This window comes from Mus caroli, chromosome 12, assembly GCF_900094665.2.
Source record: "Mus caroli chromosome 12, CAROLI_EIJ_v1.1, whole genome shotgun sequence".
Lineage (NCBI taxonomy): Eukaryota > Metazoa > Chordata > Mammalia > Rodentia > Muridae > Mus > Mus caroli.
Genome location: NC_034581.1, coordinates 70,428,239 through 70,441,458, shown reverse-complemented (window position 1 = coordinate 70,441,458; position 13,220 = coordinate 70,428,239). Strand labels below are relative to the sequence as shown.

The 13,220-nt window shown below is 42.1% G+C and overlaps 1 protein-coding gene across 4 annotated transcripts in view; it reads right to left on the bottom strand.

Annotated features, from left to right (window-relative positions):
- Positions 1–13,220, bottom strand: part of LOC115032807 (nesprin-2-like) — an 88,847-nt gene that overhangs the window by 4,878 nt on the left and 70,749 nt on the right. For all 4 annotated transcript variants that reach the window (XM_029484927.1, XM_029484930.1, XM_029484929.1 and 1 more), the window contains exons 7-11: positions 12,331–12,518; positions 10,310–10,506; positions 7,570–7,670; positions 4,058–4,159; positions 1,449–1,586 (exon numbers count right to left, since the gene is read on the bottom strand). In XM_029484927.1, the coding sequence (XP_029340787.1) occupies positions 1,449–1,586; positions 4,058–4,159; positions 7,570–7,670; positions 10,310–10,506; positions 12,331–12,518 (726 nt within the window). The remainder of the gene's footprint in view (positions 1–1,448; positions 1,587–4,057; positions 4,160–7,569; positions 7,671–10,309; positions 10,507–12,330; positions 12,519–13,220) is intronic.

Below are 13,220 nucleotides of genomic sequence, written 5' to 3'. Positions count from 1 at the left end.
AAACCCTATCTCGAAAAACCAAAAAAAAAAAAAAAAAAAAAAAAATTTTTTTTCTCTCCCATCTGGTTCCACACATTGTCTATCTCTTGTTAGAAAACAAACAGGCATTTAAGGAATGATAATGAAACAAACATTTTTTAAAAGAACTTCTGAAAAATAGATGTTACATGGTAAAAAAGTTGTATAATAAGAAATCGTACAGCTTAAAATTTAAACTATAAACAGTTCAGAATGTACATTACAACCCCTAGAGCAATCACTAAACAATAAATAAAAAGAGCCCAAAACTGACATATTAAAACAGAATTTTTTAACATTTCTGCAGAATAAACACTCTTTATCTTCACAAAAAAAAAAAAACAGATTTTTTTCTTTAAATAAAATGAAGATTCAAAACCAGAGGAAGCACACAAATCAAAGAGGAAAATAATATTTGTAAATTAAATGATTGGAAGAATTATATTAAGTATAATGTACTAAACACTCCCATTCAAAGGTCAGAACTGTCAGAATAAATAAGAAAAGAAAAATCCATGAGTTGTCGTTAGTAGATGAACTATAAAGACTCAAATGGGTTGAAATAAATGAGGGGGAAATGTCTAATTTAAATAGCATCGGAATAACAGGGTCAGAACATGACATCCATATCAAATGAAGCAGATATCAAGCAAAACACTCACTAAATATTAGTAGTATATTTAGTGAGATATTTCAGAAAGTGTCAGTTCATCAGAAAGATACAACTCTCATGAGTCTATTACATACTTAATAAAATTTTAAAATGCACAAAACAGAACTTGACAAAACTGAAGAGGGGTTTCCACAGATTTTTAAACTTCCCTTTCAGCAGCTATAGAACTAGACAAACGCCAGTCAAGACATAGAGAGGCTGGACATGAGTATTGGCCACCTTGACTTAAGTGATATTAATATCATACAAAATTGCTGAAAGATACAAGCTTTTCCAGAGGCGTGTGGTTTTAGTGTTACACCATATGCTGGACCATAAACCAAATCTTAATAATCTCAAGAGGATGAAAGCCATAAATGTGAATGACACTCACAAACACAACCATCCTACATGTGTTTCCAGATTGTCCTCCAAGCACATATTGATCCTGACAAATGATGGGAGAGAAGAGTCTACAGCTCACCCAAAACATCAAAAACCTCCAATAGGAAATACTACCTTATCCTCTATGGTAAACCAAGATTGATGGCCAATGTAGCTTTGGATAATCTTGTACTTAAGCAGAATTCCATAAACCTCCCTTAAAATTAAAGTCCTACATAAATGATATTGTGTGGGGAGGGGGCAAAGCCGGATCCTGTGCTCTGGTGAAGCACCTACCGTCTCCTAGAGAGCCCCTGATCAAAGTCTAGAGTCAAGACTTTTCCTAACAAAGCCACCCCAGAAGAGTTCTAAGTGGCGTACGAAACACAGTCACCTGGTGCATGAGGCTGGCCCAGCCTTGTTGCAGCCGTGATTCATCTTCATTCAGCTCTCCCATCCTCCCTTTCAGTGACAGGACATCAACGAAGGATTCCTTTTCTTCATTCAGTGACTCCATAAATGACAGCAGACTCTGCAGTTAGACGAGCATTTCATAACAACCTTGAAACACGTCATTCCATTTATAAGACGTAATCTGCTAATTAAAGGCCTATAGCTAAAGGTTATGTTAAAGTCTGGCTTAGGCAAAGGTTAAAAATCTTTGAATCCCGTATCCTTTCTCTACCCAGGTCGCTTCAGTCTGGTAAATTGAATAACAACAAAATGGCCCACGGGTGTCAGTTATGGGATTTCTACTGCAAAGGAGTGGCAAAGCCACCCGTCTCTAGACATCAGATCATGATGCCACCTGTGAAAATCTGCCCAGCCCAGAGCAGACAAGACAACTGCTGCCCTGATATTTCCTGTAGAAATGATGGCAGCTGGTTTTGCTTTTGTGGGATGGGTTTCATTCTGTACCTCATATTGGTACGGAACTCACTATGACCCAAAGCTGGCCTCAGACTTACAGCAATCGTCCTGTCTCAGCTTCCCAAGTGCATGACATCCACATCTGAGCCACACAAAGATTATCAACGTGGCTTGTGACAAGCAGAGATGATTCAACTCTTCCCCGTGCATCCTGTCCAACTAAAACTCCCTTCTGCCTGCACTCGGAATTTCAGAACAAAGTTTCTCTTGGTTTGCACTTGTATGCAGTATTGGTGTTTTAGAGTTACAATGTGTGTCAACACATTATACAATCATTAACAATCTTCCTAACTATACTTGATAGAAGCTGGGCATGGTGGTAGAGACCTTACAGTCCCAGATATGGGAGAGGCTGAGACAAAAATGATTTGAACTCAAGAATTCATGGGCAGGGTGATGAAATTAGTACCTTGCCTTGAAAATAAATAGATAGATAAGATAGATAGCAAATAATTTACTTTATCTCTGACAACTAATAGCTTCACAAAACTTGTTATTGAAGAGACATTAACCTATGATACGTTTCTAAATCAAAGGCATAGTGGGAAAGTGGGAGCAAGGGGTGTTCACTGAACAGTGAGCACCTCTTCAACCTCAAACGTGTGCGGGGGGGGGGGGGGAGAAGGCATAGATCCTATGGATCCTGTGCTGTTCTGATCAAAGGAAGAAGAGAATGTTTGGTCCTTTCTTCCCCTACAGACTTTGAGGCAAGCAGGATGGCATGGCCTACAAGTCACATGATCCATTCAGTGTTGGATTTGGAAAAGCTGACTCACCCAGCTCCCTCAGGGCAACGGAGGCCCAGAAAGGGCTAAGGGCTGCAGAAGCATATGACAATATCATCCTTATTCAGGACCAAACACTGGTGGGAAGCACAAAATTACATAGCCAACGGGTTCCAAGAAAGCTTCGTTTGCTCTCTCCAGGACTGTACAGTTAATAACGAACATGCCCTGGAAACTCAACAGAATGTGAAAAGACCAAAGCCTTAAAGCCACACTCTACCCTTGAGAAGCTGTGCACATTCAAAGAAGTCATTTAGTCTCTCTAAACCCCAGTGTCTTCATGTGTGAAACTCATGAACACCACCCAGTTCATCGAGATGTGTTAGCCTGTAGAAGACTAGTCAGCAAGGGTGCTCCATAGCAAATGGCCAGTGTTCAGGGATAACATCACTTCTATGCACAGGACTCCTGGATGAAGCCCTGTACTCTAATTCTAAAATGTGCAATTGATATCCTGTTTTCTCCCCTCTCATTCAGTATTCATGATGAGCGAATGTTCTACTCAAAACCAGGGTTGAAGAACATTACAGGGGGCAAGATGATAAATCTTAAGCTTCATGGACCATTTGGCCTCTTCCCCAACAGCTCAGGCCCAGGTATAGCATGGAAATAACTATGAGGAGTTCTTTAATAATCACAGTGCTATTCTGATATCATTTTCTCTGCAAAAGGACGAGTCCAGGGCTAGGGGCTATTGTTTGGCATCCCTTGCTGTAGAGCCCTGAAGCTCAAACTAGTCTGTGGACTAGCAGTATCAAGAACCATATTAGCAACATGAGATCTTGGGCCCTGGCCAGAGCTCCTGACTCTAAACTTGCATTTAACAAAAGCATCCATGAAGATGATTTGGTAGAATCATGAATTGGTAGAATTCAGTACCAAGTCTGGGTTGTTTAATACTAGTTTCTAAAGTGTGCTTGTGATGGTAGGAATGAACATGACACACCCCCACCCCCATATAGGGCATGGCACTATTAGGAGGTGTGGCCTTGTTGGAGTAGGTAAGTGTGTCTCAGTCTTTCTTCCTGCGTCTGGATGTAGAACTCTCAGCTACCTCTCCAGCATCACTCATGCCTGCCTGCACGTCGCCATGCTTCCTGTCATGACAATAGTGAACTAAACCTCAGAACCGTAAGCCAGCCCAAATTAAATGTTTCCCTTTATAAGAGTTGCTGTGGCCATGGTGTCTCTTCACAGCAATAGAAACCCGAAGATAGTACTTTTCTAAATGTATACTTTGTCACTCTTCCCCAAAGCAGTACAAACGAGTACCTAGAGCATTACTCACATGATACTTGTTAGAGTAGGTCTCACTTGCTGAGTCCTTCAGCATCTTCTGGAATCTCTTCTCTTGCAGAGTTAGCCAGACCATAGCATCCCTCACCTTGGCCTGTAATTAAACTATGAGTGATTTCTATGAACAGTAAAAATGACAGCTTAAAAGAGCAATGGATTGTTATTTTACACCAATGACTCATAATGGCCAAAAGAAATTCTGCTGGTTCCTGTAGCACCTTATGTTTAAAATAGACTGACACTAACACCTCAAAATCATATTGCCAAAAAAGGATTTCTCAAAAGAATATATATATATACACATACACACACCCACACACACACACACACACACACACACACACATATATATATATATATTGGATTTGGAAACTGGTATGTATATATTCTCAGAATATATTTATATGTATGTGTGTGTATGTATATATTTGTATATATACATACACACACACACACGTATATAATGGGGACTGAGAGGTGGCCCATAGGCTAAAATCAATCGCTGCTCTTCCCAAGGGCATGGGTTCAATTCCTAGCACCCACATGGCAGGCAGTTCACATTTGTCTGCAACTCCACTTCCAGGGTATCGGATGCCCTCCTTTGGCTCCACACACACTTTAGAGGCACACCTGTGTCACACATCCAGACAAACATGCAGAGACATAAAAGTAAATAAAAGAGCATCGTTAATCCTAGCACTTAGAAGGCAGAGGCACTTGGCTCTCTGCCTGACGATTTGATTAATGGATCCAAGGCCAGCAGATCCTGGTCTGCTTAGCAAGTCCTAGGGCAGCCAGGGTTACACAGAGAAATCCTGTCTCAAAAAAAAAAAAAAAGTACCCAAATCTTCACATAGATAGATAGATGTAGATAGGTAGGTAGGTAGATAGACTATCCATTTCTAATGTTCTTTAGTTTTTTTAGGAAACATCGTCATAGATCATTTTTTAATTTTTAATGTTGTTTATCATCATGGATGATGAGGTGGACACACACACATGGCAAGGCAAGAGTATGGAGGTCAGAAGACAGCCCTGTGGAGTCAGCGTTCTCCTTCCACCTCCCGGGGGCTGCAGGGGTTGCACTAAGGTCACAGGCTGGCTCAGCAAACGCCAAGCATTTTGAGCTCATGTTATCCTCCTGACAGCCTCCTAAGTCACTTTACAGCAGGTTCACTGCCAAGAACAGTCACACTAAAAAAGATTGGGAATACCTCAAGATTAAGCAAACAAACAAACAAGAACAACAAACCCACTAGCACAGTTTCAGGGTGTGCTGTCCTATAAAAGTGAGGGGTGCCCTTTCCCCTGATAGTTTCAGTGGTCTTGGTCACAGCAGAATGCAGATTTTTCTGCTGGAGGGTAAATCCAGAGGTTCCCGTTTCCCAATCACTTGCCTTCTTATTCTAGTAAACAAAAAGGCGGCTTAATATTTTTGTCCCCAATTTCATAGGCAGTTGAATCTGTAATTTTATATGAATATTAATTAGGAGGGAGGAGCCTCTCAGCGAGTCAGAAATGAGCCGCACATTTCTAAGCCTAGCGTCTCCCAGAGAGTCACCTCCAGAATCAGCAACAATGTTGCCGACAGCCTGGGCCAAAACCGCTGGAGAGGCAGCCTAGTTCACCTGACAAAAGGTACGTAAACATGCTTGAGAAAGCCATTTAAGAGAACATTTTAAAATAGTGTGGATTTTATTAGGATTTTGTTACATTCACCACACTCACTTATCTTCATGGACATAAGGAAGTTTCTTTTCAGCTCAGTGGTTGTAAACTGAGTAATCAAAAGCCACTTAGCAGCGATTCCAGGAAATCTCCAGAAGCAAAGGCCAACAACAGAGCACAATGCCTCCCTGTATGTGGAGCACACAATTCCATTCAGACAATCCCATACTGACCAAGCTGTGAGCGAAAGGGGACAAAATCTGCCAGCTGGAGGCATGGCCAAGTATGTTAAACTGGAGGAGGGCAGTGGCTGCATGATCGTGTAAATGCCTAAAAAACTGACTGAACTGAATACTTTAAAGAGCTTATTTCACTAAAACAAATACAAGTCAAAATAGATCAAAATTTTATTATCTCTAAATTGTTCAAAAGTACTGAAGAGGTGGCCGGTGGTCAATAGAACTGCAGGCTTTTCCGGAACACCTAGGTTTAGTTCCCAGCACCCACTTGACTATGAACTGTGGTCTGTTACCTCCAGTTCTAGGAAATCCAATGCCCTCTTCTGGCCATCATGGGCACTGCATAAATGTGGTACACAGCCGTGCAGACAAAATACCTAAATAAAATAAATAAACAGGCATGCGTGGTGGCACACACCTTTTACCACTGCACTCACGAGGCAGCCTGGTCTAGAAATGGAGTTCCAGGGCTACACAGAGAGACCCTGTCCCCCCAAATCAAAAATAAATAAATCTTAAAATTATTCAAAAGTCAGCTTAATTTATAACTCATCCTGTGCACTGCCCGCTATCGTTTGGCTCTTGATTGATAACATCATAGGCTTGAACACCAGGGAGGGCACCAGCAGCACACAATGGGAAGAAACTAAGAGCAAAGCTCTACGTCACAGAGCATATCCCCAAAAGGGGACCACGGAACTCTAGTCTTGTTCTCGTCTGTACCTGCCTTGCTGTGTCAATCTCTGTCCATTATGATGATGACCAAGGCCAGCTGGCTACAGCCAACCTCTCAAGCTGGGAGCTAAAATAAACGTTTCTCTTTTACAATTGTTATCCATGCTACTTGCCACCCTAACACAGAACTAATGCAATGCCTATCTAGAAGCTGTTTAAATAACTCACCAGAGCTTGAAAAGCCATCACTTGGATAAATAAGTAAATAAACTTAAATAAATAAATAAATAAACCCGACAAAACAAATTATAGTGAGAGAAATTAAAACATTACTTTCCCGGAATAAACCTAGAAAAGAGGCATAACGGAACATGGTGGATATTAAAACTATGACTCCATGTATGGTTTACATACTTGAATGAATTGCACAAATTGCTTGTATTTTTTTTTCCTTTGTTTAAGATTTTCTTATTTGCTACATATACAGTGTTTCCTGCATGTATGACAGCTGGCCAGAAGAGGGCACCAGATCTCATTATAGATACTTAAGGAGCCACCATGTGGTTCCTGGGAACTGAACTCCGGACCTCTGGGAGAGCAGCCAGGGCTCTTTACCTCTAAGCTATCTCTCCAGCCACTGTTTGTTTTCTCAAGACAGGGTTTCCCTGTATAGCCCTGGCTTTCCTGGAACTCGATCTGTAGACCAGGCTGGCCTTGAACTCAGAGATCCACCTACCTCTGCCTCTTGAGTACTACTGGGATTAAAGGCATATGCCACTATTGCCAGTCATGAATTACACATTTAAGTTGTGTGTGCAATTTAAATTTCAGGTTTGTTTGTTTGTTTCTTTCTTTCTTTTTAAATCTAACCAATTGTGTACAACCCAAAGAAACTGAGTGGGTAGCCAGGAAGACGACATACCTGTGTGGAACCCCCAGGGCCAGGCGCATCCTTCGAATACTTCAGGAACTGCGCCACGTAAGTCATGATGGACTTCTCATCAGGATTCACGACATCTACATCTGTAAGACACACCACAGCATCCATCAGCTATAGGAGGGGCTTCCCATAATTAGTTCTCAAGGGGACAATGGCCTAGGCCATTGGGTTCAGAGACTCTTGAGTTAACCAAAATCGTGGACCAGCCCTGCACTCTGCTGCTCATCCTCCTAGCTCCAGCACTGTGCAGAAGTTTAGACTTAGATTTACTGTCAGCTGAAAGTAGCTGGGATGCTGGCATTGCGCCATCAGCATCGTCGTCAAAACACAGCCCTGGGTGTTGGTTATGGGACGACACGACAATCCGAGGGGTCAAGAGAAGAAAATAAAAGCATTTCTCTTTGTGGAGACACAGTGCACTGGGCAACACTCCGCAAGTGTAACTGATTCCCTGGCACACTAGTCTAGGCATCTGTACAGTAAACCGTCTCCAAAAGTATATTCATTGTATACAAGCCTTGTTCAGGGCTTTCAGAGTTTACTTACGCGTACACAGAACGAATAAACGTGACGTCTATGGGCCAGTATCTGTGCTGCATGTAAGAACAATAATTACCTTAAAAACAAGGTAATAAATACTGAGAGTTAACCCTTCCCACTGGAAAGACTTCATTTTTGCTATTATTTGTGCTTCACGGAATTGCTCATGGGTACTAAATCTTTATTTGTATTTATTTATATATTTTCAAACAGGGCCTCATTAGTTAGCCCAGACTGGTCTCAGCTGACTCTCCTGCCTCAGCTTCCTAAATCCTGGGATTACAGGTGTTCACCAACACTCATGAGCATTTGAATGAGGAAAGAGCTGAGCTACCAACATCTTCCATGATGGTGTTAGCCATTGGGCCACCATACTGGTTGTATTTATACCACAAAAGGACATATATGAGCATATGATTTGTTCTTTTACTGACTTCTAGAAAGCCCACTGGGGCAATTGTTAGTAAGAAATACTAAAATATGTCCTGCCTAGATCTGTCATGTTACAATTAACATTAAAAAAAAAAAAAAACCTGCCAGGCGGTGGTGGTGCACACCTTTAATCCCAGCACTCGGGAGGCAGAGGCAGGCGGATTTCTGAGTTCGAGACCAGCCTGGTCTACAAAGTGAGTTCTAGGACATCCAGGGCTATACAGAGAAACCCTGTCTCGAAAAACCAAAAAAACAAAACAAAAACAAAGCCAAAAAAACAACAAACAAACAAACAAAAACCCAGTATTTGATTCAGGAAAGAAAGAATTCATACCACTAAAGAGCAAGTAAGATTCTGATATACCTACTACTTCTACATATTACATATAGAAAATTACCAACTGATATTCATATCGTTCCCCTCATAATTCTGCAACCTGAAGCCTATAGGTTGATAGAAGAGTGTGGTAAATAAAACTCAACAAAAGCAATCTTGGTCTATTTGACTTCATGGTAAAATATATCATACTCTTTGTTATTTATCAATTATGTGCCACACAAGTTTTGCAGAAGTCAAATTTATAATAACCAAGTCTCGGTGTGTGTGTTTGCAGAGGCAGGCATGGATCATGCATGTCTAATCTACACTCCTGCATAGGCAGCTATAGCTACAAGTTACATCAGCTGGCTCAATGCACCTGTCACTAATCCCAGACACCACTTTTATAACCTCATTTTTGGCTCTTATTTATTGGGCTGGGGAGAGGCACATGTCACAGCACACGGGCAGAGGTCAAAGGACAACTTGGGAAAGTTGGTTCTCTCCTTCTACCATGCGAGTGCCAAGAACTGAATCCGGTCATCAGCTCGGCAGCAGACACCTTTATCCCCTGAGCAGTCTTCTGAGCCTGGCTTACTTATCTGCCTTCCTTCTTTCCTTCCTTCCTTGCTTCCTTCTTTATTTAAAAGATAGGCCCTCACTATGTAGATCTGACTAGCCCAGAACTTGCTATGTATACCAGAATGACCTCAAACTTAAAGATTCTTCTATATTTGTTTCCTAAGCCAACATCAATTTTTCTATAAATATGTGATAGAATATTTGAGAAGCAATACAATCCATATAAAATGTTCTTCAGAAAGAAATTTTTTAATAATAATTCTATAAAGTTAAATTGGCATTTTAGAATTTTTTTTTTAATAATCAAACACAAGGATTGAGGAGAAGAATGCTCAAATGTGGCCAACCACATAAGGAGATCAGAAAACCACTGCTCTCCATCAACCACAGGAAGAGAGATCTGGAACAGGGAGACACATAAACAAGTGTAAAAGACAGAAATAACCTTACAGGGGAGCTGTAGCTCAGGAGAAACAGATTCAAAAACACTATACAGAACATACCAGAAGGAAATTAAGACAAAGGCTCAGATTACTCCCAGTAAAGGCACGGCTTACATTCTGCTGTGACTTCATTCCCTCAATGACAAAAGTCAGGTCATTGTTGCAAAGTCCTAATTCCGTGAAATTCAATTAAGAGCTAAATCTTCCAGCAGGAAAATACACTGTTGTGACGCTAACTCAGGTGTGATGTTCACAGGTGTGAAGTGCACAGGTGTGAAGTGCACAGGTGTGAAGTGCACAGGTGTGAAGTGCACAGGTGTGAAGTGCACAGGTGTGAAGCGCAGGTGCAGCTTCAACTCAACCTCACGATGGACATGGAGATTTCAAAAGAAAAAGGACCATCTACCTTCTGGTTCCAGCAATTTGGGGATCTTCAGCTCATGTTCTGCGATCCTGAAGGCCTCTTTCAGATTGTCTTTGTTGGATCTGTGCCTCATGCTGTCCATGTCAATCAGGTCTGGTCGCAAGGCATGAATGACAGCCAAAAAAGCCATCCCATTTCTCCAGCTTGCCTTAAAATCTGTCACATTGACAGACTCAGACCTGTGTAAAAGGATGCGATAGAGACTGATGTTAAAAAATATATACATCGCAGGAAGACAGGAGTGGGTGGGTGGGTGGGTGAGCACCCTCATAGAAGCAGGGGGAGGGGAGATGGGATAGGAGGTTTCCAAATGAGAGACCTGGAAAGGGGAAAACATTTGAAATGTAAATAAAGAAAATATCTGGGGGTTGGAGAGATGGCTCACTGACTGCTCTTCCAGAAGTTATGAGTTCAATTCCCAGCAACTACATGGTGGCTCACAACCATCTGTAATGGAATAAGATGCCCTCTTCTGGTGTGTCTGAAGACAGTAACAGTATGCTCATATGCATAAAATAAATAAATAAATCCTTAAAAAGATCATATATTTTGTATGTATGTGTGTGTGTGTGTGTGTGTGTATACACACACACACACACATACATATACACACACATCAAAATGCTTCCACTATATTCAATGGTAACGAAAACACAATTCTAAGAATTAACTAAAGGCCTCCTATGAAGGTAAAGAACCTGGCACGTAAGCCTGGTGGCCTGGCTTCACTCCTCGGGATCCACATTACACTAGAAGGGAAGAATCAACTCCACAAAGTTGTCCTCGGACCTCCACATGCATGCCACAGTACACACAGTAAGAAACACAACAAATGCAATAATAGTAAATAAGTAAATTTCAAAAGATAAAAATATATCTCCTTGAGTCCCTTTAGGATCAATCAGAAAGTAAAGTTGAATTTCCAAGAAATATAAACCGTTGTCTCTAATTTTAAGAACAGACCACGCCATGATACTCTGCGTATTAGTCATTTGCTCATTCACCTCCATTTACTACACACTTATCTCGGGATGGTTAAATGGCTCAGCAAGTAAAGAGGTGCCACGCAAGCCTGGCAGCCTGAGCTCAATCCCCAGAACCACCTAAAGGTGAAAGGAGAAGACCAACTCCACACAGTTACCCTCTGACCTCCACGGGCAGGCCACAGAGCTTATATCGGTGTGATTGTTAACCATGACTGTCAACTTGATGGGATTTAGAATCGCCGTGGAAGATGGGGTCTCTGGGCGGGGATTATCCAGAGTCCATAGATTACTGTGAGCAGTACCATGGGCTGGGGCTCTGGCACGAATAAAACGGTAAAGGCAAGCTAAGCAAAAGACTCACTGATTTCCGTTTCTAACTGCGGATGCACTGTGGAGGATATACCGTGGCAGATACACTGTGGCGGATGCTCCTGTGACCGCCTCCTCGACCTCCTGCTTTCATACCTTCCCTGTCATGATGAACTGTGTTCCCATAATGGGAACAGAGAAACCCATAAGGAGGCACAAGATGCCTCTTTCAGGTATTTGGCTGCAGCAACAAACTAGGTAACTAGCACAAGTAGTTAAGTTTCTAGCCCTAAAGCTGCCATCTAGATGCATGGGAGAACTGTACCTTAAAAAGATATTTAATGCCAGGCATGCTGGTGTGTGCCTTTATTCCCAGCATATATATAAAGCAGAGGTAGGTGGGTGTGAGTTTGTGGAGAGCCAGAGCCACACAGTGAGACCCCCATCTCAAAAGGAAAAGGAGTTAGCAAACTTAAATACTGCTTTATCTACTCACAGCAATAAACAATGGAAAGCCAGCAACCAGAGTAAAGCTGCCACCTCTCAAACCAGAATCAGCCAAGCCCACCAAGATCCACTTCTGGAAGATTCACTAAGAAACGGTGTTTCCGGGAGTGTACCATCAGCCCGACTGTCAGAGCTGGAAGTCCATGAGGTTGTGTGGATGGAAGGACACAGCTGGCTCATCTGGCACAGCAAACTACTCACCCGGCACACTGCTCCTGAGCCCACTGCAGAAGAGCCTTCTTAGCAGACCACTGCCATCTTGCCTGAGCTTGAGCCTTGGAGCACTTCTTAGTGGGAGGACTTGAGGTAGGAGATGAGGCAACCACGCTCACAACCTCCGGTGAAGGTTGATTGTAATCGCAAGACAGAGTCTGAGCAAGCTTCTCAATCTGTGGAAAGCACAGTGTTTAACTGACACATTAGCACATGCTACTCGGCGAGGAACACCTGAAAGGCGTTCTTTAGCACTGGCAGAGGACTCTGGGTGAAATGAACTCTAAATATGACTGAATTCAGTATTTGACATTTGGGATTACAATTTGGCTTTCCTTAGGTCTGGACCAGGGTGTCTCTTGCACCTGACCTAGGAATGGCTTCCACTCATCTCCTAAAGATCCCACTGGGCACTACCACCACTGCTGGATTAAACTGAGAAGAACCAGGTTAACATCCCAGTCAAGCACCTTTAGAGACTAGGCAGACTGGAATGCAGCCCCTCCAATTACAACCTACTGAGAACAAAAGAACATTTAGAAACAGGGAATAGGCAGGCACAAGGGTGGGTCAGCCGCCCCCACCCCCACCCCCGCCAAAGAGAGAATAAAATTACCATTAAGAACACAAAAAATATGGGGCAGTAAATGGTTTAGCAAGCAAAGCAAGCTGGGAAACCTGAGTTCAGTTCCCAGAACCAGAGTAAAGACAGAAAGAGAGAGGCAACTCCATAAAATCTGTTGTCCTCCATATGCATGTCATGGTACACACACACACACACACACACACACACACGAGATGCATGTTAATAATAAAGAAATCCCATTTCTTTTTCTTAGATCTATTTATGTGCATGAATGGTGTGCATGTATGTATGT